Source organism: Coregonus clupeaformis, chromosome 35 (assembly GCF_020615455.1).
Source record: "Coregonus clupeaformis isolate EN_2021a chromosome 35, ASM2061545v1, whole genome shotgun sequence".
NCBI lineage: Eukaryota > Metazoa > Chordata > Actinopteri > Salmoniformes > Salmonidae > Coregonus > Coregonus clupeaformis.
Window position 1 is genome coordinate 31,809,536 of NC_059226.1, and position 21,931 is coordinate 31,831,466.

Here is a 21,931-nt window from a genome sequence, read left to right on the forward strand (position 1 = left end):
AGCATAAGTTACAGACCCGCGGTGTCTGGAGAAGCACCGTCCCAAATTAATCTGAATGCTTCTGCCCGCTCTTTGTCTAGCTCCTACTTATAAACAATGGCAATAAATGGGTTGCTCCCTTTTTCGTCCGATCACCTATCCCCCCTGGGGCGTCACCCTACAACTGCTACATTCGAACTAAGATAAACAACATTCCATAATCATAATACACTACATTCCCATGTTTGTTTGCAGTCACTCAGTATAGAAACGTATGGGATTTTAAGTTCAAGTTGACGTCGACTGTGTGTGTTTGTGGAACTATATGCGCCTGCCTAGCCATTATATGTACCCGCATTTTAGTTGTTAGTCCACTGAGAATTTTGAGCTCAATGAAGAGTAAATTATTCTTCAAAGGATTCAATGGTAGTAGAAGCAGGCTACACTTTAAGTGACATTTTGTACAATGAAAATGTAAGTATGGTGGATTTTAAGAAATCAGATGACTCCAACCACATTTACACACTTTTCTGACCCTCTGCTAAAAGATAGGGAATAGTTTGAGGGGGGATATAATGTATATGTTATGAATGGATCAAATAATATTCCAGAGACTTGTATCAGATCACACAGTTATTTATTGTAAATGCTTGAAAAGTCAACAATGAGAATAAACAGTTCCATCCATGGTTCAAGGAAGGAGTCAGAGGTGCACTGCATGGCTGTTAATAACATACTGCAATCTGTAGGCATAATAGTGTTTAACATAAAAATATAATCATAATTTAAAGGAAAAAAGCTATTTTGAAAACAGGAAAATAAAACAAGTCGAGGAAGAAGCATATACGGTCATGATAATGTTGTAGTCTTTTGTCTTTCAGAGTAAGTGAATGACGGATGTCATTATTAGCGGCTTTGATAATACTAGATATACAAAAATACATGGAAAATGAATGTATTATCCTCTTGAAGTGGGTCTGTTTCATGCAATGCTGAACAAACCATTCAAAACAGATAAACCAAAGAAAAGAAACAGGTTAATAAATTAATAGCAATTGAAACCCGTGCACGAAACCCTTGACCTTTTCAACATTAAAAATGGCTTTGACTTTGCAGCTCTTCCTGTAGGCTCACTGTTGAGGTGTTACAGAGCTGAATGCTTTATTCACTGGCAAGCTTTGTTCGCGCCGTAATCTGGTTGGGTATTTCTCTAAGTACCCGAGCAATATATATATTTATATATACACACACACATCTATAAACAAATGTTTTCAGTCCCTTTTGTAGTGAGTTGTATACGGTGCCTTCTTTGCTTTCTCTGGCTCTGGGGGTCAAACCAGCTAGCTAATACTGACCTGTGAAAAAAGGCCGGGTTCTACACAGATTTAAAAACAACCAGCAACTACTACTGTCTGACCGGGAGAAGAAAAAAACCCAAGACTAGACCAGATCACACGATACCAGAATGCCTGCAGTAGATTGATTACATGGTGTTCAATACACACAATTTGAGTTTGTGGATACTTTTTTTCAAAGAAAAACTAAAAAACTAACAAAAAAACAGAGTTTGCAAAAGATGACTAGTTTCAAATATATAAAATCCATCTATGATTTCTCGGTTTGTTCCCTCTCCGGTAAGGTGGATGTGGGATCAGGGCTGGTTCAGATGGGCTGGAAGTTCCGTTTCATTCAGTTGTCGGGGAAGGGGGGCAGAAGATTGTGGGATGTTGGAGGTCGTGTTTTCTTTCAAGGAGGGGCTGAGGGGTCAAAGGGCAGAGACCTGTGGGGGGTCAGGGGTCATATCATGCATCCTGTGTCTGTCTTGATCATCGCTGTTTGAGGATAGCTCTGTACATGGCGAAGCCCAAGACTGCAAACACGGTGGCCCCCACGCTTGCCCTTAGCCAAAACGTAGAGCTCTTCAGGTCTGCCTGAGCCATGTGCCTGAGAGAGAGAGAGAGAGTTGGAGAAGGAGAGAGAGACAGAAAGAGTTAGAAAGAGAGACAATACAGCCTCGTTTCCAGATCACATGGGAATACGTTGACAAATGACAAACAAGTCATGTTATCTGAGCTTCCTAAACAAATCTCTACATAAACAGAGGAACAGTTAAACTGTTAGATAGTACCTCAGTAGTAGTACAGATACAACCTCTTTACATGATATACTGTCTACTGAAAATGAGCTAGTCTGTGATTGCCTGGTTAAACATGAAATACTGTCTTCTGAAAATGAGCTTGTCTGTGATAGCTTGGTTGAAGGAGAGGGAGGGAGGCACCCTAGAAGTGCAGAGGTAAGCAGAAAGCTTTAACAACTTATAAATTGCCAAACACAATCGCTTGTGCTCACACACACACAGTACTCAACAACCCATTAATCTTCACAGTGACACCTGACAGACTCCCACAGCAGCAGAAACCCATTCAAGCAGGTTTAGTAGGAAGAGAGTCCTTTAGATATAGACAACTGCCATCCTGCTTAACCTAGACATGTACCTCAGAGGAAGATCAATACCTTCCTCCCACGGCATACTGCCCAACAAAGCTTCTTCAGCAAGCAGCCATACCCAAACCTGACCAACCAGCTACTAGTATGACTAAGAACATTGACCGGTACCTTCAAAACTAATGATAGATACCCATTAAAAAAGGTAGTCAGTGAGTTACAACAGGGACACTGGGTGAAAACATTACATTACATTTTAGTCATTTAGCAGACGCTCTTATCCAGAGCGACTTACAGTTAGTGAGTGCATACATTTTCATACTGGCCCCCCGTGGGAAACGAACCCACAACCCTGGCGTTGCAAGCACCATGCTCTACCAACTGAGCTACACGGGGCCCCACTGTGTAACTTCAAACCAAACAGATCAAAGGCTGTTGTTTATGAGGCTAAAGTAGGTAGATGTGTAGCCCTGATATGGCTGTACCCTTCATTATAATCTCGTCTTCATATAATACTGGTGGCTACAGCAATCTCCTCCCCCAACAGTGCTTGCCGTTGCCACATCAACGTCCACCATACCTGTATCTACCCAGCCAGTAACAAACAGCTGTCCCTTAGCCCCCAGTCTGTCAGCCTGTCTCATGCTGTGTTTTACCTGGCCTGAGGCCCATTGGGCTGGACAGAAGACTCCATGTAGATAGACTCCTCTACATTACTGATGGCGTGAACCTGCTGGATCAGACTGCACTCCTCGTCATCCAACAGATAGGCTCCCACATCATGTAACCTTGTACACACACACGCACGCACACAGTAGGGCCGTTCAACGCCAACCCCACACACACCGGGCCATGACACCACCGCAGAACACACCCCACACCACACCTTGCAACCTCTCGGTCAAACACACCACACTGTGGCCAAAAACCTTGTCCAATGCGATAGCTGAGTGGGAAAAATATGCCAGCCGAATAAATTACAGGCTTCAATCTTGAGACTCATAGGGATACATGGTTAGAAAATACTGTATATTCAGCTTGCTCTCCGAATTTGTTGAAATAGGCTACTTTGAGTCATTAGATTAGATATTTTTTATATATGGGGTAAACCGAAAACAGCGAAGATTCAAACCAATTAGGTGTTAAATACTATAGTATCTCAGCTAGTCAATGTGGTGTGGCATAACCGCCTTCAATAACTTCTGTTTTAGTGGCATGCCATTTCTGGTGCGTTAATTCTCTTCTCCCAAGGTTAAACAGGCATTGACAAAGGAGTTAGCATGTAACACAACAGTGTTATAAAAGGCATGCCTGGGCCCCCAGAAGCCATTGTAAACTCACTAGGAACCATTGTAAACCTCCCAAACCATACCAATACATACAGTAACTTACACTGCCACAAAACACACACTACTTTATAAGCATATACAAACACAATGAAATGTCAACCCTGCAATGGTGAGCCCCCACGAGCCATCCAAACCCTGCACATCATAAACCGCACACACTCAAACCCCAAGCACTAGCCTAGTTCCCATACTTCCCAACGCTCAAACAGACTGCTGATTTGAGTGGCGCCTATGCATAGCCATCCATAGGGGGCGGTGTCAAGCTGAAGACTAAGGCAAGCCTATTGGAAGGTTAGACAGACAGCGTCTAGCCAGACAGACAGCATCTATACAGACAGACAGCGTCTACACAGACAGACAGCGTCTACACAGACAAATAGCGTCTACACAGACAGACAGCGTCTACACAGACAGACAGCGTCTAGCCAGACAGACAGCGTCTAGCCAGACAGACAGCGTCTAGCCAGACAGACAGCGTCTAGCCAGACAGACAGCGTCTAGCCAGACAGACAGCGTCTAGCCAGACAGACAGCGTCTAGCCAGACAGACAGCGTCTAGCCAGACAGACAGCGTCTACACAGACAGACAGCGTCTACACAGACAGACAGCATCTACACAGACAGACAGCATCTACACAGACAGACAGCATCTACACAGACAGACAGCATCTACACAGACAGACAGCATCTACACAGACAGACAGCATCTACACAGACAGACAGCATCTACACAGACAGTGCATGCAACTAACAAGAGGTAAACACATGCAACAGGAACAGAAAGAGGGGCAGCCAAAAACATGTGTAGGAACACCTATAGGATGAAAACAATAACAAAACACGACAACGGAAACACAATTAAATTAAATGTGATCGATACAGTGCAAAATCACTTTGTAATGAATGGAAGAAAATCATTTGTCATACAAATTAAAACGTTTGTTAGTAAAAAAAAGTTTCAACCACAAGAGAACCAGGATTGTAAATGTGTCCATGCATTAGGTTGTGTAGTGATAACACTAGGGCTGTAGTAGGAGCCAAGATTGAGAGTTAACTTGTGCACTCACTAACTGTAAGTCGCTCTGGATAAGAGCGTCTGCTAAATGACTCAAATGTAAATGAAAACTTAGGACCTAACATAGGACCTTATATATAGGCTAACTTTATCTTGTGGGTGTAAACTTAAGGTGTGAGAATCACTTCACATACAATCAAACCTCCAAACTGAAAACATCATAGAAATCAAATCATGCACATCTTTGGCGGTCGAAACAGTTCAATGTCAAAGAGTACTCAAAAATATTGACATTTATAACATGCAATTTGAACCAAATATCAACATCTACTTTGGTACAGAGGAGAACAACCAGCCATCCTACCCAAGCTGCCTTCTAGGAGGCTTTCAGTTTCACCAACAGCTTCAGTGGGGCCAAATGTAACCAAAACAGAGAGATCTGCAAGGTGGCGTTCCTCCCTCACGCACTATGCACATTAGTCTTTAGTACAGATTTACAGTTTGCATATCCACTTCACATGATAGAAACACCATTCTTAAACGAAAGGGCCATGTTGGCTTCAACATCCACTTGTATGCTTAACTCTCGAAAGATTAATGACTTGCCAAGCAACTTACTTTTTTTAAATCTTAAAGATCCATGCATTAGTTACTTCATGATAGACCGCACCATGTTGCTACAGGAGGGTCATCTACCCACAACCCATCTCCAACTAGACACGTTAACAGACCGCACACATGCATCTTCACTTCAGACTGGCTCAAATGGAACGCAACACGACCACAGTGGGGTCGACCACACCACACGGTTACCTCCCTGGCTAGCACCACAGGTGTTAGATGATGGTGCAGTGTGGCAGATAATTGGGTAAGGCGCTGCGTCACGGAGGTGAGAGCGGTGTGGGAGTGCTGCGTGAGGCTGGAGCAGAGACGAGGAAGACACCATCACAATCACATTACAACTACGCCACCTTACAGCAGACCTATAGTATCATGTTACCTTAGCCCAGGAGTTCCCAAACTTTTTCACTCAGCACCATGTCTATTTCTATGGGCACTAGCACTGTTCATGACACGAACTGTTCACACCCCTCTTGTTGGTGGAGAGAATTTTGCAAGTTTAAAGCTTATTTCCTGCAATTCTACACATTTTGTCATTTCTGGGGGGGATTATAGATAGATGGTGTCGGTATCATTTGATTTTCATTCATTTTGGAGTAGAACGTCCTTTTAAAAAGTCACCAGAACTGACCTTCTCACAGTTCTTCAAAAACAAAACTCCCCGGTATGAGTATTTGGAATACAGTCTTATAAACCCACCCATCCAGTCATATGAAATGCAATGGAGACGCACAATCAGGCCTAGAGATCGAAATAAGAACTCAGAATGTCTAAAAATGTCCAGTTTTCCGTTGTGGATATGCAGTGTAAACCTGACTATGAGGAAGCATTGAGGGAGAAGAGGAGAAAAACCTTCACCCAGGTTAGAAAGCTAGGGTCCCACCTCCCACCTCAGGGGCGTCAGAGGGGGAGAGAGAAAGAGAGGGGACAGGCAGTATATGCAGTATGGACCTGTTCAGAACAACACTGTAGAATTTGGCCTTTATAGTTCTCAATAGCTGGGACCGGAGGATGTTCTGACAGATGCAGAAGGTGCACCTGTTGCAGGTACACATGCAGCGGAGCTTGGCGTGGCTGAGGAGACAATCACAACACACACAGGCACGCACACATAAACACACACAAAGACGAAGTCAGATCCACATTCGTACACGTTTCCATGGAAACATCACCATGGGATGGCGGAACCCTGAAAGACAGACCCTGTTCTAGCACCAGATGGGGGCTTGAGCTTTGGGTGACTGAGTTATGAACAATAACTCCATCACTAACAAAAGGCAAAGAATATTCATTACTTTACTAAGTATATTAATACAGAGAAAGTGGTAAGTACTAAGTACATTATGAAAGTTAGGTGTCTTGAGGAAACATTATTTGCAGTACATGGCATTTTTAAGTGTGGCTAATGTTGGCCTCTTCCTCAACTTAAAAAAAAGGATCTTGAAGAAAACAAAATAAGATGTCCTCTGTAATAACATCCACCTCTCATGAGGGGTAATCCCACTATCATCCTTAGGGAGAAGAGGGGAAAAGCCACAGAGAATGAAGGACAGAGTGGCAAAGAGAAGAGAAAGATGAGGGTAATTCAATAAAAACAAACTGCTAACCCGTCTCAGAATCTCCAGATTGACCATTACAAATACATGGAACTAAACCATTATAATATTCCCTGTTGGCCTGAGTTATACAGCATGAGTCACTCTGACCTACAGTATATCTGCAGCCGGAGACTGAGTCACAACCCATTTTGCACTGTACTGAAATAGTATATTCCAAATACCCAATGAATGCAGAATACTAGTAGTGCCCTAACTACATAAAGAACTGTTCACTATCAAGAGAGTTGTCTGAAACAGATGAAGTACTGTAGTGTATAGAGCAGAATCTGCTGATTATTTCTGTAAAATGGTTTCCTCCCAGAGTCCAGTCAGAGCTAGGGCCTGGATTCTTAGCTATAGGCCTCTATGCCTTGGGAAAGCCAATGGTTTTAACATTAGACAACTGGAGTTCTTCCCCGTAAAGCTGAGATTTAAGGCTCAATTAAATAGACATTAATCTAATCCAATTGCTAATCTCCTAATTAAGTAGCAGACTAACTCTGCCTCTCATAAGACTGTCAACAAGTCAATAACACCCTTACAGTTCAGCTGACTGGGTAGACTTCCTTCAAGGCCAAAGGATTTGCAGTGGATTACCTTCGTTTTGGGACTTCAAATGGCCTAGTCATTATCTTACAATTAAACTTACCGTACCACAACACATTGACAGTGGCCAAGAGTAAGGACCTGAAATACAACGGCACCTAAAATATCTCACTCTCTCAGGGGTGTCTGGAGACATCATACAGGACGTAACATGAGGTCACATAGGGCTGGATGGAGGAAAAGACGATGGGGCGATGGGTGAAGTCAGAGGTGGTCTCTGAGGGGCTATACTCACGGGTACATGGCCATGGTGGTGAGTTTGGTGTAGAGGTCTTTGTTGGGGGCGTCCACCGTGTTGCAGGTCCAGGGTTGGGGCGGGTGCAGCTTGTGCTTGCGGCAGAAGTCCAGCGGGGTCAGGCTGTGGTGCTGGCGCGCCTCGTGCAGGTCCGACTTGGAGGCGATCATCATGCACGGCGTCTTGCTGTCCATGAAGTATTGCTGTCATAGGTCAAACGGTTAAAGTTCAGAGGTTAGTTATGAGAACAAGACTAGATAAGGATGGTTGATATTAAAACATTTTGGTAAACAGTTGCAGAAGGTGAAAAGCTGAAAGCGGAGAAGTCCCTCTTTATTCCAGTGTAGTGAATGAAGGATCAGGGCCCATATTCACAAAGCGTCTCAAGAGAGTGCTGATCTAGCATCAGTTTTGCCTTTTAGATCCTAATGAATAGGATTATATGGACAAGGGGGACCTGATCCAAGATCAGCCCTCCTACTGTAGAAACATGTTGTGAATACCGGCCCAGGACTAAACTAAGGACTGATGGATTTGATACATTAGGTAGTGTACACACCTTGTAGACCTTGGCGCAGTACTCAAAGGAGCGTGGGTTGTTGACGTCATACACCAGGCAGACCACGTCACACGCCAGGTCTTCCTCTGAGAGGAAGTCAAAGTCTGGCATCACCTCATGAAGCTACAGGGAGAGAAAAGAGGAGAGAAGTGGGGAGAAGAGAAGGGAGGTGTGAAGCAGGGAGAAGAGAAGGGAGGTGTGAAGATGGGGGAGAAGGGAGGTGTGAAGTGGGGGAGAAGAGAAGGGAGGTGTGAAGATGGGGGAGAAGAGAAGAGAGGTGTGAAGCGGGGGAGAAGAGAAGGGAGATGTGAAGTGGGGGAGAAGAGAAGGGAGGTGTGAAGATGGGGGAGAAGAGAAGAGAGGTGTGAAGTGGGGGAGAAGAGAAGAGAGGTGTGAAGAGGGGGAGAAGAGGAGTGGGGAGAGGGGTGAAGTGGGAAAATGAGAAGAGGAAATAGTTGAGACTGTTTAATGTCAACGTTTCAGCAGAAAGGCCTTTCTCAAGACCATTCTTGTTCTATAGTATGTAACCCTATAGGTGATTAACATTCACTGTGTAGCACTGAACATATTATTTTCCAGAACATATGAGGGGAAAACACTAAGGATTTACTGCTAGACAGCTGGTCACACATAAAACACAGTATTATGGATTATACAACTGGATTATAATCCATCTCCTAGGGTTTTAATCTGGTTACCGGGCAGAAAGCATGATACTGGGAGAGAGATGCACAGCCTCACCAGTAAGTACTTCTCCTGGCCGTAGACATACGTGGTGTTGATGGAGTAGAATGATTTATGGTCTTCTCTGATCTTCCTCTGTTTCTGTTGAGTAACGCAGAAAAAGACACATTCACGACTCCAAATTGATACAACAGTAGGTTTTATTCCTTTCTGCTAAATAGTTAAGTTTGTATAATAATAATAGTTAGTTAGTTTACCATGTCTGAAAGGAGTTGGGTAAAACAGTAACAGACTGCCAGTGTTACCCAGGCTACTTAAGAGTGGCTATGAAACAGAAATGTGTGCTTAGCAGGTAGCAGTGAGCGTTCAATGGAAGAGCCAGGGTCATGTTCATTAGGCACCAAATGGGGGAAAAAAACCATTAAACAGGGAGGGACTACCTGAATTTGTCCAATAAGAAACAACAATTTTTCATTTTGCGTTGCAAAACGTTTTGCTGCGGTGTGCCATAATGAATACACCCCAGGTGTCTGGTAGTTCCAGGGACTCACCAGCAGGTTGCGACCCAGGAAGGCCTGCAGGAAGCTGGTCTTGCCACTCCCCCTGGCTCCCAGAATGTTGCAGCGGAACACGCTGCGCTGCGTCTGCTTCTTCTGCAGGTCGATGCGCTTGTTACGGGTCACTGAGAGACAGGTCAGGAATAAAGGATACGAGATATACAGATGCATGAGCGTGCAAACACACACACACACACGTAACTCTACTGACTGTAGATTTATAGTAACTCACCACTAATTAGGTTTCAAATGTGCAAACAGAGAGGCCACAATAATTCACACCAACAAACGACACAAGCACATAAACCTAGTCATGCACGCGCACATTACCTGTGATGGCTGCTGCCTGGGACTCCTGCTCACAGATTATTGAGTAGCCAAGGTAGCCCATGTACTCCAAGCAGCGCTGCACATCCAGGTACGTCGTTAACCTGGCCAATCAGACAATTGAAAGCCTATTAGTGTGTGTCTGTCTGTGGGGGGCTTTGTTACAAATCTACGGTAGCATTTAAAAGTGAAAAAGTTTGAGTTTCAGCAAAGCGCTGTATAACTGCATTACCAAATCATTAAAGTTAGACAGATAGAGAGGCAACAGGAAGTACAGGTATGCTGGCCGAACTCACGTCCACTGTGACAGGTATCCCTGGTAGGTGATCCAGCCCTGGTCGTTGGTACACACTGTGTTGTTGACGTCGGGACCCCAGGGCATGTAGGGAAACACTTTGAACAAGTCCTTTACCTCATCTGGAGACAAGGCACAGTCTCTGTCCTGAAACACACACACTAGGGTTAGGACCACTGTTCTAATAATATGATAGCTTTGTGTAGGGTTGCAATATTCCGGTAACTTTCCCAAAAGCCGGCTGGAGGATTCCCTCCCTGCTTATTCCCTCCTGATTCCAGGAAACTAGCACCTGGGATTTCGGGAAAACCTGTGAATGTTTGTCTGTGTGAGGCAGAAGGTAAGACAACAGTAGGAGGAGTCACGTCATCCTAGACTTACTTTGTCGTGCTTGTCGAAGACACTCTGGAGGAAGAGGTACGCGTTGTGGTTGAGCTCGGTGGTGCAGTCAGCAGGTATTTTTAGCCTGGCACGGAAAACAGAACATTCCGGATTAATCTCATTAAAAGTGCTATGGCTAAACTGGCATTGTTCAAAAGGCTCACCCTGGGAAAGAACTAGTGCTACTTGTAAGTCATAACAAGTCACGTAAGATGCACCCACAGACAACTTGAGAGTTCAGTAGGTTTTATCATGGTTAACATCTTTGACACAGTGTAAAGATAGTGAGAGCCTGCAGAGCAGATGTCCTTTATCTGCTATTGACTGAAACTGAATTGGGGCCAGAGAGTCATTGTTATGCTTGTCCACCCTTAAATAAAACAGGTGTATATTTCCCTCTTTCTGCCCAGAGGTAAGAGTTGCCCATACGTACGGCAGGGTCGTGTTCTTTAGGCATGAAATGGAAGAAAGCGCTCAAAGTTATTACTATCTACACTTGTCCAATAAGAACAGGTTGTTTTTGTTTTCCGCTGCAAAGCGTTTTACTACGATGTGCCCTAATGAGCATGACCCTGGTCCACTCACAGGGGGAACAGGTATTCCTGGTGAAGCTCCAAGTCGTCGTCGTAACCGAACCTCCGCAGCACCGTCCAGGTGGTCTCGTGACGCCCCCTCTGGATGAAAAGCGTGTGCAGGAACAAGAAGCCTAGTGGCCAATCGGGATGAAGAATGGACACAAGTCAGAGATACACCCAGACACAACATTAGAGATGGACACAGTACACTGGTAAAGGGTTATTAAAGATGTTATTCATGCATGACCTTCAGTGAAGGTTACAGAAGAGAGAACAAGGGAGAGTGGGCAGAGAATAGAGAGAGATTGAATGAGAGATATGCAGAGAGAATAGAGAGAGAGATTGAATGAGAGAGATGCAGAGAGAATAGAGAGAGAGATTGAATGAGAGAGATGTAGAGAGAATAGAGAGAGAGAGATTGAATGAGAGAGATGCAGAGAGAATAGAGAGAGAGATTGAATGAGAGAGATGCAGAGAGAATAGAGAGAGAGATTGAATGAGAGAGATGCAGAGAGAATAGAGAGAGATTGAATGAGAGAGAAGAGAGAGAGAGCGAGTGAGTGACTGAGTGAGAGAAGGAATGAAGGGAAAGCATACAGAGTGGTCAGCCTCACCTTTGAGCGTGAGTCCGTTGTCCTCGACTCCTTCCGTCATGTTCTTCCTCACCACGTTCTTGACATCCTCTAAGGCCTGGGGCGCCAGGGGCATGTTGAAACACGTCCTCTACCACAGACACACACAACACACCATGTGTCACCCACACAGAACGACTATATCCACACAGAACTACTATATTCCACACAGAACGACTATATCCACCCAGAACGACTATACCCACACAGAACGACTATATCCACACAGAACGACTATATCCACACAGAATGACTATATCCACACAGAACGACTATACCCACACAGAACGACTATACCCACACAGAACGACTATACCCACACAGAACGACTATACCCACACAGAACGACTATACCTACACAGAACGACTATACCCACACCCACACAGAACGACTATACCCACACAGAACGACTATACCCACACAGAACGACTATACCCACACAGAACTACTATATCCACACAGAATGACTATATCCACACAGAATGACTATATCCACACAGAATGACTATATCCACACAGAACGACTATACCCACACAGAACGACTATATCCACACAGAACGACTATATCCACACAGAACGACTATATCCACACAGAACGACTATACCCACACAGAACGACTATATCCACACAGAATGACTATACTCACACAGAACTACTATATCAACACAGAACTACTATATCAACACAGAACTACTATATCAACACAGAACGACTATATCCACACAGAACTACTATATCAACACAGAACGAGAGTGAAAAATGAAAGCCTGCACACGGCACAATGCTGCTTATAATATAATAATAATATGCCATTTAGCAGACACTTTTATCCAAAGCGACTTACAGTCATGCGTGCATACATTTTTGTGTATGGGTGGTCCCGGGGATCGAACCCACTACCTTGGCGTTACAAGCGCCGTGCTCTACCAGCTGAGCTACAGAGGACCACACTTCCAAGTGCTTTAATTGGACCTGCACTCAACAATAAATCACTCAACACACATCACCTAAACATATGCCTGGTGAGACCAAAACAGGCAAGAACCAGTCTATTCCAACATATCTGACACAGCTACTAATGTATTGTGGATCGTGCTATATGAAGTCACAAGGAGATATGTATACAGCTTTGCACCACCACACAGAACGACTATACCCACACCCACACAGAACGACTATACCCACACAGAACGACTATACCCACACAGAACTACTATACCCACACAGAACTACTATATCCACACAGAACTACTATACTCACACAGAACGACTATATTCACACAGAACGACTATATCCACACAGAACTACTATACCCACACAGAACTACTATATCCACACAGAATTACTATACTCACACAGAACGACTATATTCACACAGAACGACTATATCCACACAGAACGACTATACCCACACAGAACGACTATACCCACACCCACACAGAACGACTATACCCACACCCACACAGAACTACTATATCCACACAGAACTACTATATCCACACAGAACTACTATACCCACACAGAACGACTATATCCACACAGAACGACTATATCCACACAGAATGACTATATCCACACAGAATGACTATATCCACACAGAATGACTATATCCACACAGAATGACTATATCCACACAGAATGACTATATCCACACAGAACTACTATATCCACACAGAACTACTATATCAACACAGAACGAGAGTGAAAAATGAAAGCCTGCACACGGCACAATGCTGCTTCCAAGTGCTTTAATTGGACCTGCACTCAACAATAAATCACTCAACACACATCACCTAAACATATGCCTGGTGAGACCAAAACAGACAAGAACCAGTCTATTCTAACATATCTGACACAGCTACTAATGTATTGTGGTTCGTGCTATATGAAGTCACAAGGAGATATGTATACAGCTTTGCACCATTTACTAGAGGAAAAATATGCTCTGAAAGGGTTTCTAAATCAACGACCGTTACTTCTTGAAACCTGCCCTGTCTGCAGGCTACCGGTGAACCCACTAATAACCTATCCCTCCCTCTCTCTTCCACTCCAGTTAAAATAAACTGCCATTGGAAAACGAAGTAAATCAGGTTCTTTCACGTCGGCCAGCTCAAGCACAAGTCTGCAGCTAGAGCCAAGAAAGGTTTTCCCACAAGGTTCTCTTTTCCCACAATGAAACTCCTACCTGGAAGAAGTTGAGTTCTTTGTCGTTGAGGATGCCATCATTGTCCAGGTCCGACACTTTGAAGATGCGAGTTAGAGCCTTGATGCAAGACAGCTTCATCTGAAAAAACACAAAGTACACATTTGAAATATGTATAAGATTTTTGGAGAGATAAAAAGTAGATGTTGCCTGTGTACCCATGGTAGGAGCAGGAAACTTTCCTGAATGCGTAACCTGACCAAGAAAAACTCTGGATCCTAGCTTTTGGCTCAAAGTTTTTCCTGATCAGGCTACATATTTAGGGACAACTCTAGGCCACTAGCTACCCTCTGCCCTCCTCACCTCCTTCTCCTCTGGGCAGTACAGGGGTCCTGTAGGGTGGAGCACTGCCTTCTGGGCATAGTAGAACAGCTCTGAGATGTTCTTCAGGTTTTTGGCAGAGCACTGAGAAACACAAACATACAGTAACCTCAAAACCAGCTGGAACAATCCACGGAGAAACAGAAACATACAGTAACCTCAAAACCAGCTGGAACAATCCACTGAGAAACACAAACATACAGTAACCTCAAAACCAGCTGGAACAATCCACTGAGAAACAGACACATACAGTAACCTCAAAACCAGCTGGAACAATCCACTGAGAAACAGACACATACAGTAACCTCAAAACCAGCTGGAACAATCCACTGAGAAACAGACACCTGCCGTGGTCTAACAACCATGTATTGGTAAGGAGACAGGACACCATTATGTTCACTTTAGTAACATCTTTACAAAGCTAAAACCAATTGTGTTACAGAGCATTATGGGTACAGTAGGACATCAGCCGCCACTGTTGTACTGTGTAAACCATGTGTAAACAACAAATAAAGCTGACTTATTAATCACCTATCCCACTCTTCTTGAACTACTTCGTTATACACATCAATTGGTTCTCAATAAGCTTGAGTTGTTGCATTTAGGTGCATTGTAGATTTATGGTGCTTCAGTGAAAAAACACTCAAGCCAGCAAAACCAACCTCTTAGTGGTCTAAATGAGGTCATGGAAAGCAGAATGTCATCTCTCAATATGAAACTAGGGTCCAGAAACAGCCAGGCTATAAAATCCAGTGGCATTGCCATGACAAGGTGCTAATTCCACACAGGGGGAAAGAGAGTATACAGATGTTAACTATGTAGAGACTGAACAGTGTTGCACCACGTACAAGTAACCATTAACCTTGTGCAGTACAACTGCATAATGGATCCCGACCAGGTTGTCACTAACACGTCTGACTTTCTGTGTGTTTGCCTTCAAACACATCTCCAATGATATCTCTGTACGTGTGTTCCAACACGTCGTTCCCTCCACCTCTACTCCTTTTATCCTGTAACTAATCTAGCCAGAGAGGACATGGTATGACTTGGCTGTCACATGAGACCAATGGAAGAGTAATGTATCCAACGACTTTCCTCAATGATAGAAGTGCGTCTCAGCACACAGTGCACACACTTACTCTGTAAGTCTGTAGAAAAGACACAGAGGGGTCATGTTCATTAGGCACCAAATAAAACAAAACTGACTGAAAAGGGCTAATTTACTATGTGGACTTGGCCAATAAGAAACACATATTTGTATTTTACGTTGCAAAATCTTTTATGTTGTGTGCCATAATGAATACTGCCCGGGTCTCTGCATTAGAAAAAAAGGCTCATTTACCAGCCATCAGATTCATTCTAACTGGAGTCATGAGTTAGCTGAAACATTAGGAGTCTCCCAGCCCAGGGCTAGCAGACAACCAACATCACAAGGTCAATGCATCAATTTGATTTTTTATGGAGTTTTCAGCTGTTTGGATTTCAGAACCGGGATAGAATATGAAACCATTGGTGATCGAAGTTCTGTAGGCCATTCATCAGGTGATCAGAGACCCTTGAAATACATTTCTAGAGGTTTTATACCATTTTGATTGAGCCTCAACTCAAGTGTAACACAACAACTTTCATTAGCCTAGCTATATGGTCATTCTCAATGTACTCTTGCTAGGCACTTGTCAGTTTAGCCCCAAAATGGAAGCATTAAACAGAGTCACCAGTCAGTGTTCTCTTACCTCCACGCAGGTCTCGATGTCAGAGTACTGGTTCATGATGGGCAGGATGGTCTCCATGCTGCTGTGTTCTACCAGATCTGACTTATTCCCCACCAGGATCAGTGGTACCCTGCAACAACATCATATATGATCTTATATAATATATGCCATTCATTCCAAAGGACGGGTGAATTTAATTGGCATTACCAATGGAGGAGGAAGGCATAGTTAGGGCTCTGAGAGAACAATCATGAGAATATCACACAATGGAATATTTTGTCCTCAGGGGTTCCAGCCTCTGCTCCACCAAATAGATGATCAGTGTCACCTAATTGATCAAACCTTCAAGCTATGTCATACTAAACTCTAACAGTAATCCAGGCAGACTTAGCCTTGACACCGGATCCTATTAAATAAATCCAGGCTCAATCCAAGGCAATGTTAGGCAATGTCTGGCTGTCTGCCGGAAAACACAAAGCAGAATAAACTCTATGGTCCTTTAAAACCTACTGTATGTAAAATGTTGTGTTCTATATGGAAAAGAAACATAAGGCTACCAACATTAGGACTGTTTTCCTCAGGAAATGTAGTCTGCTTCATGTTTTGTTTCCTTGCCACGATACCTCAGAGTATTGCAATACTGGTATCGTGACAACCCTAAAACCAATGTTGTCTGGCTGTCTGCCGCTATACAAACTGACTCAACATACTGTATAATGGTACATTAAATCAATGACAGGAGACAGAGGGGGCTGCAATTACATTTACAGCTAAGAGGTGACAACAACAGTGTCCATGACCACCTGCTTCCCCTATGGAAAACCGATCCATCGTATCGCACTGTCTTACATTATATAGCCATTAGTCATTCAGTCACCTTTCCTCCATTATCACACAGAGATGGAGTAGGTTACTCAAACAGGTACGCAGTAGTGTACTTTCCCTTGTCATTGTCTATGACATAACTGGTCCATATAGCTGTCTGGCCTTATAATGAATGGCATGTTACTGAGATGACTAGACACCTGTTTCAATCTACTAAGTGAAATATGGCAAAGCTGTCAACAACTACACCGCCACTTTTACTGTTGGGGCAGTCTTTTCCAAAGCCACTGGGGATTTAGTAGCAGACTGTATACAGTACCCCCACTGTCCCTGACCCCAAGAGGAGAGACACACCCATGCAGACACCACGTGCACACTGCATACACACCCCTCGCACACACCTGCTATCCTTGTCCGTCCTGTCATTTATGAGGGGAATCCAATGGCTTGTCACCTAGGAGAGAGAAAACACATCAAACCCTGCTACAGCTGCAAGGCCAAGACTCAGAACACAGGCCTGCCCTGCACTCTCTTTAATTCAATGTGGCCGACATGGTGAACAGAGTTAACAATGGGCGGGCAGTGGCTGTTACTAAATCAGGACATCTGAATGTCAGTTATTCTTTGTCTTAGGGAATGCTTGGTTTATAAACTGACCTTCTCAATGGACTTCTTGTTGTTGACTGAGTAAACTATGCAAATAACATTTGCCTGTAAAAAATAGAAAATGTTATTCTACTTTGGTAGGGATACATTTTTACTTTTTGGGGATAATACAAGGTTAAAATGGTATCCAACCAACCTTCGATATTTCTTGATACAACTGCTCGTCTGACTGTTCTGCTTCTACACACACAAGACAACAGAGCAACAACATCAAAAGACAGTATGATATTGCCTTGCCAATCTGACACGTCTCCTACTCCAATGTCTTAAGTACGGTCAGTAAATCCATTCAAATATCTGAATTCATAGAACAGTTTCCAGCCATAACATGCATTGACTGAATCACAGGTCTGAACAATAATAGTCTGTCTGTATGGGCAGTCTAGTAACACTGAACAGTTTTCAGTGTTTGACATTCAGTATTGATTGATGTTCAGGCTGTATGGTCTGTGGTGCTACCTGAGTAGTCCACTATGTGTGTGGGGACTCTCTCTGGCGTTACATCTGCCGGGATGGTGATCTCCTCCGCTCGAAGGGGAACGTCGTCAGGGAACTCCTCGCTGACCAGTGACATGATCAGAGACGTCTTCCCCACTTTGGCTGTGGAGACGAGAGGACAAGTGTGAGTCAGACAGAAGCATCAGTGTGTGATTGCAATCAGGATAGCCTGGTTCCAGATCTGTTTGTGCGGTCTTGCCAACTGCTACAATCATTGTCATGTAACAATGACAGTGACCGTAGGAGTTGGCGAGACAGCACAAACAGATCTGGAACCAGGCTACAATGAGGATATACTCCCTGTGATGGAGATTATCTCTCACAGGGAGACATCATCAATTGAGCTTTAGTGTCACCTCTCAACATTGTACCATGCAATGTGCAGGTTTCAAGTTTTAATGTCACGTGCACAAGTACAGTGAAATGCCTTACTTGCAAGCTCTCTAAACCCAACAATGCAGTCATCAGCATCAATATAGAACTAAAAATAACATAAGGTAGAGCGAAAACACGAGAAATATAAATAATAAGAACATGAGAAGTAAGTAAGCTATATACAGGGTCAGTTCCAGTACCATATTTACAATGTGCAGGGATACTGGAGTGATAGAGGTAGATATGTATAGGAGTAAGGTGACTAGGCATCAGGATATTTGATAAACAGAGTAGCAACAGCGTATATGATGAATGTATGTGAGTGTGTGTGTGTAGTCAGTATAAATGTGTGTGCATGCTATGTGTGTGTGAGCAAATGAAGTGTGTGTGTGTAGTGTCAGTGTGCGTGAGTGTGTAGAGTCCTGTGAGAGTGCATAGAGACAGAGTCAACTCAGATAGTCCATGAGGCCATTTTGTTAGCTATTTAGCAGTCGTATGGCTTAGGAAAAGAAGCTCTTCAGGAGCCTGTTGGTGTCAGACTTGATGCAACGGTACCGCTTGCCGTGCGGATGTAGGAACAGTCTATGGCTTGAGTGGCTGGAGTCTGCACGTGACATTAAAACTTGAAACCTGCACATTGCATGGTACAATGTGGAGTCTTTAACAATTTTCTGGACCATCCTTTCACACCGTCTGATATAGAGGTCCTGGATGCCAGTGATGTACTGGGCTGTCCGCACCACCCTCTGTAGTGCCATGCGATCGAGGGCGGTGCTGTTGCCAAGCAGTGATGCAGCCAGTCAAGATGCTCTCAATGGTGCAGCTGTATAACTTTTTGAAGATTTGCCCATGCTAAACCTTTCCAGCCTCCTGAGGGGGAAGAGGTTGCGCCTTCTTCACAACTGTGCGTGTGTACGCCATTTTAAGTCCTTAGTGATTTGGACACCGAAGAACATGAAGCTCTCGACCCGCTCCATTGCAGCCCCGGCGATGTGGATGGGGGCATGCTTGCTTGCCCCCCCCCACTTTCCTGTAGTCCACGATCAGCTCCTTGGTCTTACTGACGTTGAGGGAGAGGTTGTTGTCCCGGCACCACACTGCCACGTCACTGACCTCCTCCCTGTCTCATCGTCGCCGGTGATCAGGCCTACCACTGTCAGCAAACTTGATGGCGTTGGAGTTGTGCGTGGCCACGCAGTCGTGGGTGAACAGGGAGTACAGGAGGGGACTAAGTACACAAGCCTGTGGGGCCCCCGTGTTGAGGGTCAGCGTGGCAGAGGTGATGTTGCCTACCCTTACCACCTGGGGGCAGCCCGTCAGGAAGTCCAGGATCCAGTTGCAGAGGGAAGTGTTCAGTCCCAGGGTCCTAAGCTTGGTGACGAGTTTGGAGGGGACAATTGTGCTGAACGCTGAGCTATAGTCAATGAACAGCATTCTCACATAGGTATGTATTCCTCTTATTTAGGTTGGTGAGGGCAGTGTAGAGTGCAATTGAGACTGTGTCGTCTATGGATCTGCCTACATTACAGACTGTTAGACTGATGTGTTAAGTTACTGATGTGTGAAGATAAGAGCAGCTGGCAAGCATGAACAGGGACTAGTTAAGTGTTGGAGTGTCTTATTGAATTCCATGACTTGATTGAATCCAGCAACACAGCGCACAGCCAGGGGACAGAGGACTGCAGATACAGCACAGAGAGGTGCAGTTCAGATACATTTTAACATGCATCCTTTTATCATACCATAACCATTGATCTAACACCAATGGAGGGGCCTAATCAAGCTTGGTTCAATTTGCCTGCAGTAGCTTTCACCTATATCATGTGTCAGATCAGTGAATGGGATCCTGCTTCAAGGACAGTAGGACAGTTAATCAAATTCAAGAACAGCGGCAGCCTCTGCAGGTGCATGGAAAGGACTTGTATCCATGGACACTTGAGCTGCGTTTACACAGTCTGGCAGCCCAATTCTGATCCTTTTACACTACTACTTGGTCTTTTGCCCAATCAGATCTGCTCTTTTGCCAGTAATTGGGAAAAATATCAGTATTGGGCTGCCTGTGTAAAATGCATCATTGGTTGCTGTGTGATATCACCAATGTTAGCATACACACGTACAGGTTTTGGCAGCCCTCTCAAGAGACCTGTCAGCAACGCCAAAGAGAATGTGTCTTTGTAGGTCAGCCAGCCATAAACAGATGTGAGTGTGTGAGAGAAGAACACTTGATAATTTTCCCCCTAATTCACAAGTTCCTTTAAAGGTCTCAGTTCTATCACATACTACCCACGTTCCCACAAAATGTGATCATTGACAATATAAAAGGCTCTCAAAACAAATGGAATAGCTTAAAGATTGATGCATTGTGGATATGGGAGAAGATGAATGAAATATGGCCCGAATTTGCAAAGTGCACTAGATGTGGCTATGGGGACTGGCGAGAAGTGTATTGTGGAGGCCAAAAGCTGCAAAGTGGCCAAATGGCTAACATATACGGAACTGAGCTGAACCTGATTTCTACTGGTTCCATGGAATGGAATGTCAAGCTGACACTGTGCAAGAGGACAGATCGATAGTGCAAAGCGCATTCAAGGTTGAGTGAGTGTTCTATTGATATGATCCTAACCTACATTACTAGTTAGCTAGTTAAATGCTGTGGCTAGAAGTTACACCAAACACACTTTAAATAATTACAGCTACTGTGTGCTTATTACTAATTGAACAAACCAAGTCTTTATGTAAATGTCTTTATTAACTAACCAATCATATTTGACTGCGGCATTTGCTAGTTAACTAGGTATTTTGTTAAACGTTTTCACAATGTCACATTGAATCAGTTCGATGCAATGTTATCCTTCGTTGTGCGGTCATTCAAGTACAAAACACAACCTAGTTGTAAATTCATCTATACAGCGTATTTTGAGTCTTCATTTAATGTATTCCGAGTTACGCTAGCTAGCATGCTAGCTAATTACAGTAGGCATCAAGCGCCAGCTACATTTAATGAATCAGCCACTTACGTTCCCCGACGAGTAATATCCTCACGTCCTTCCTCATATTTGCAACTGTTTTTTTTATTCACAAATCAATAAAGTCTTTGTTCTTTCATAAATATCATCTATTCGTTCAGATGCCGCCCTACAGCAGTTAATCTAATGCCAGGCCTGCGCAGTCTGAACTGCGCTGTCAAACTGTGGTCGCTCTTTCTTTGTAGGACAAAACGGACGGAGGAATTTCTCCCTTATTTCATGAGCTTTCCTCCCGTTTTTTGTACAATTGAAGTACCGTGCTTAACAGCGATACACACTTGTAAATTACATAATTGTTTAAAACGCTATATTCCTTTATTTTCGCCACTTTCATGACATTTTGCACTAAATATTTCAGACGCACGCCTCCTCCGGCTGACCTCCAATACCCGGCAACTACGGCAAGCAGTAGCAGACAAACGCTGTCGAAACATAATAGACAAC

At 43.9% G+C, this 21,931-nt stretch overlaps 1 protein-coding gene across 5 annotated transcripts; it reads right to left on the minus strand.

Moving 5' to 3' along the window:
• Positions 1 to 599: 599 nt before the first annotated feature.
• Positions 600 to 21,893, minus strand: LOC121551436 (mitochondrial Rho GTPase 1-A-like). Of its 5 annotated transcripts, none has more exons than XM_045211002.1 (20): positions 21,479 to 21,893; positions 18,048 to 18,188; positions 17,725 to 17,768; positions 17,580 to 17,633; positions 17,324 to 17,376; positions 16,119 to 16,227; positions 14,368 to 14,469; positions 14,047 to 14,145; positions 11,840 to 11,948; positions 11,236 to 11,356; positions 10,651 to 10,735; positions 10,271 to 10,416; positions 9,978 to 10,078; positions 9,642 to 9,772; positions 9,148 to 9,231; positions 8,407 to 8,529; positions 7,848 to 8,050; positions 6,360 to 6,482; positions 3,081 to 3,212; positions 600 to 1,923 (listed from the first exon to the last, which is right to left on the minus strand). In XM_045211002.1, exons 1-20 carry the CDS (start codon positions 21,513 to 21,515, stop codon positions 1,806 to 1,808), a joined length of 2,115 nt encoding a protein of 704 aa, XP_045066937.1. In that variant the 5' UTR covers positions 21,516 to 21,893; the 3' UTR covers positions 600 to 1,805. The 5 variants fall into 5 exon arrangements, with proteins under 5 accessions (XP_045066937.1, XP_045066941.1, XP_045066940.1 ...); XM_045211005.1 differs by lacking the exon at positions 600 to 1,923 and adding an exon at positions 5,113 to 5,114 and having other exon boundaries at positions 3,083 to 3,212; XM_045211004.1 differs by lacking the exons at positions 600 to 1,923; positions 3,081 to 3,212 and adding an exon at positions 4,448 to 4,586.
• Positions 21,894 to 21,931: the final 38 nt, after the last annotated feature.

Coding starts and splice junctions, on each gene's coding strand:
- LOC121551436 (XM_045211002.1), bottom strand. CDS start 21,515: ATGAGGAAGGACGTGAGGATATTACTCGTCGGGGAAC. Junction 9,232..9,641: donor TCCTGGGTCGCAACCTGCTG/GTGAGTCCCTGG, acceptor GTTACTCAACAG/AAACAGAGGAAGATCAGAGA. Junction 8,051..8,406: donor ACTGCGCCAAGGTCTACAAG/GTGTGTACACTA, acceptor GACCTATGACAG/CAATACTTCATGGACAGCAA.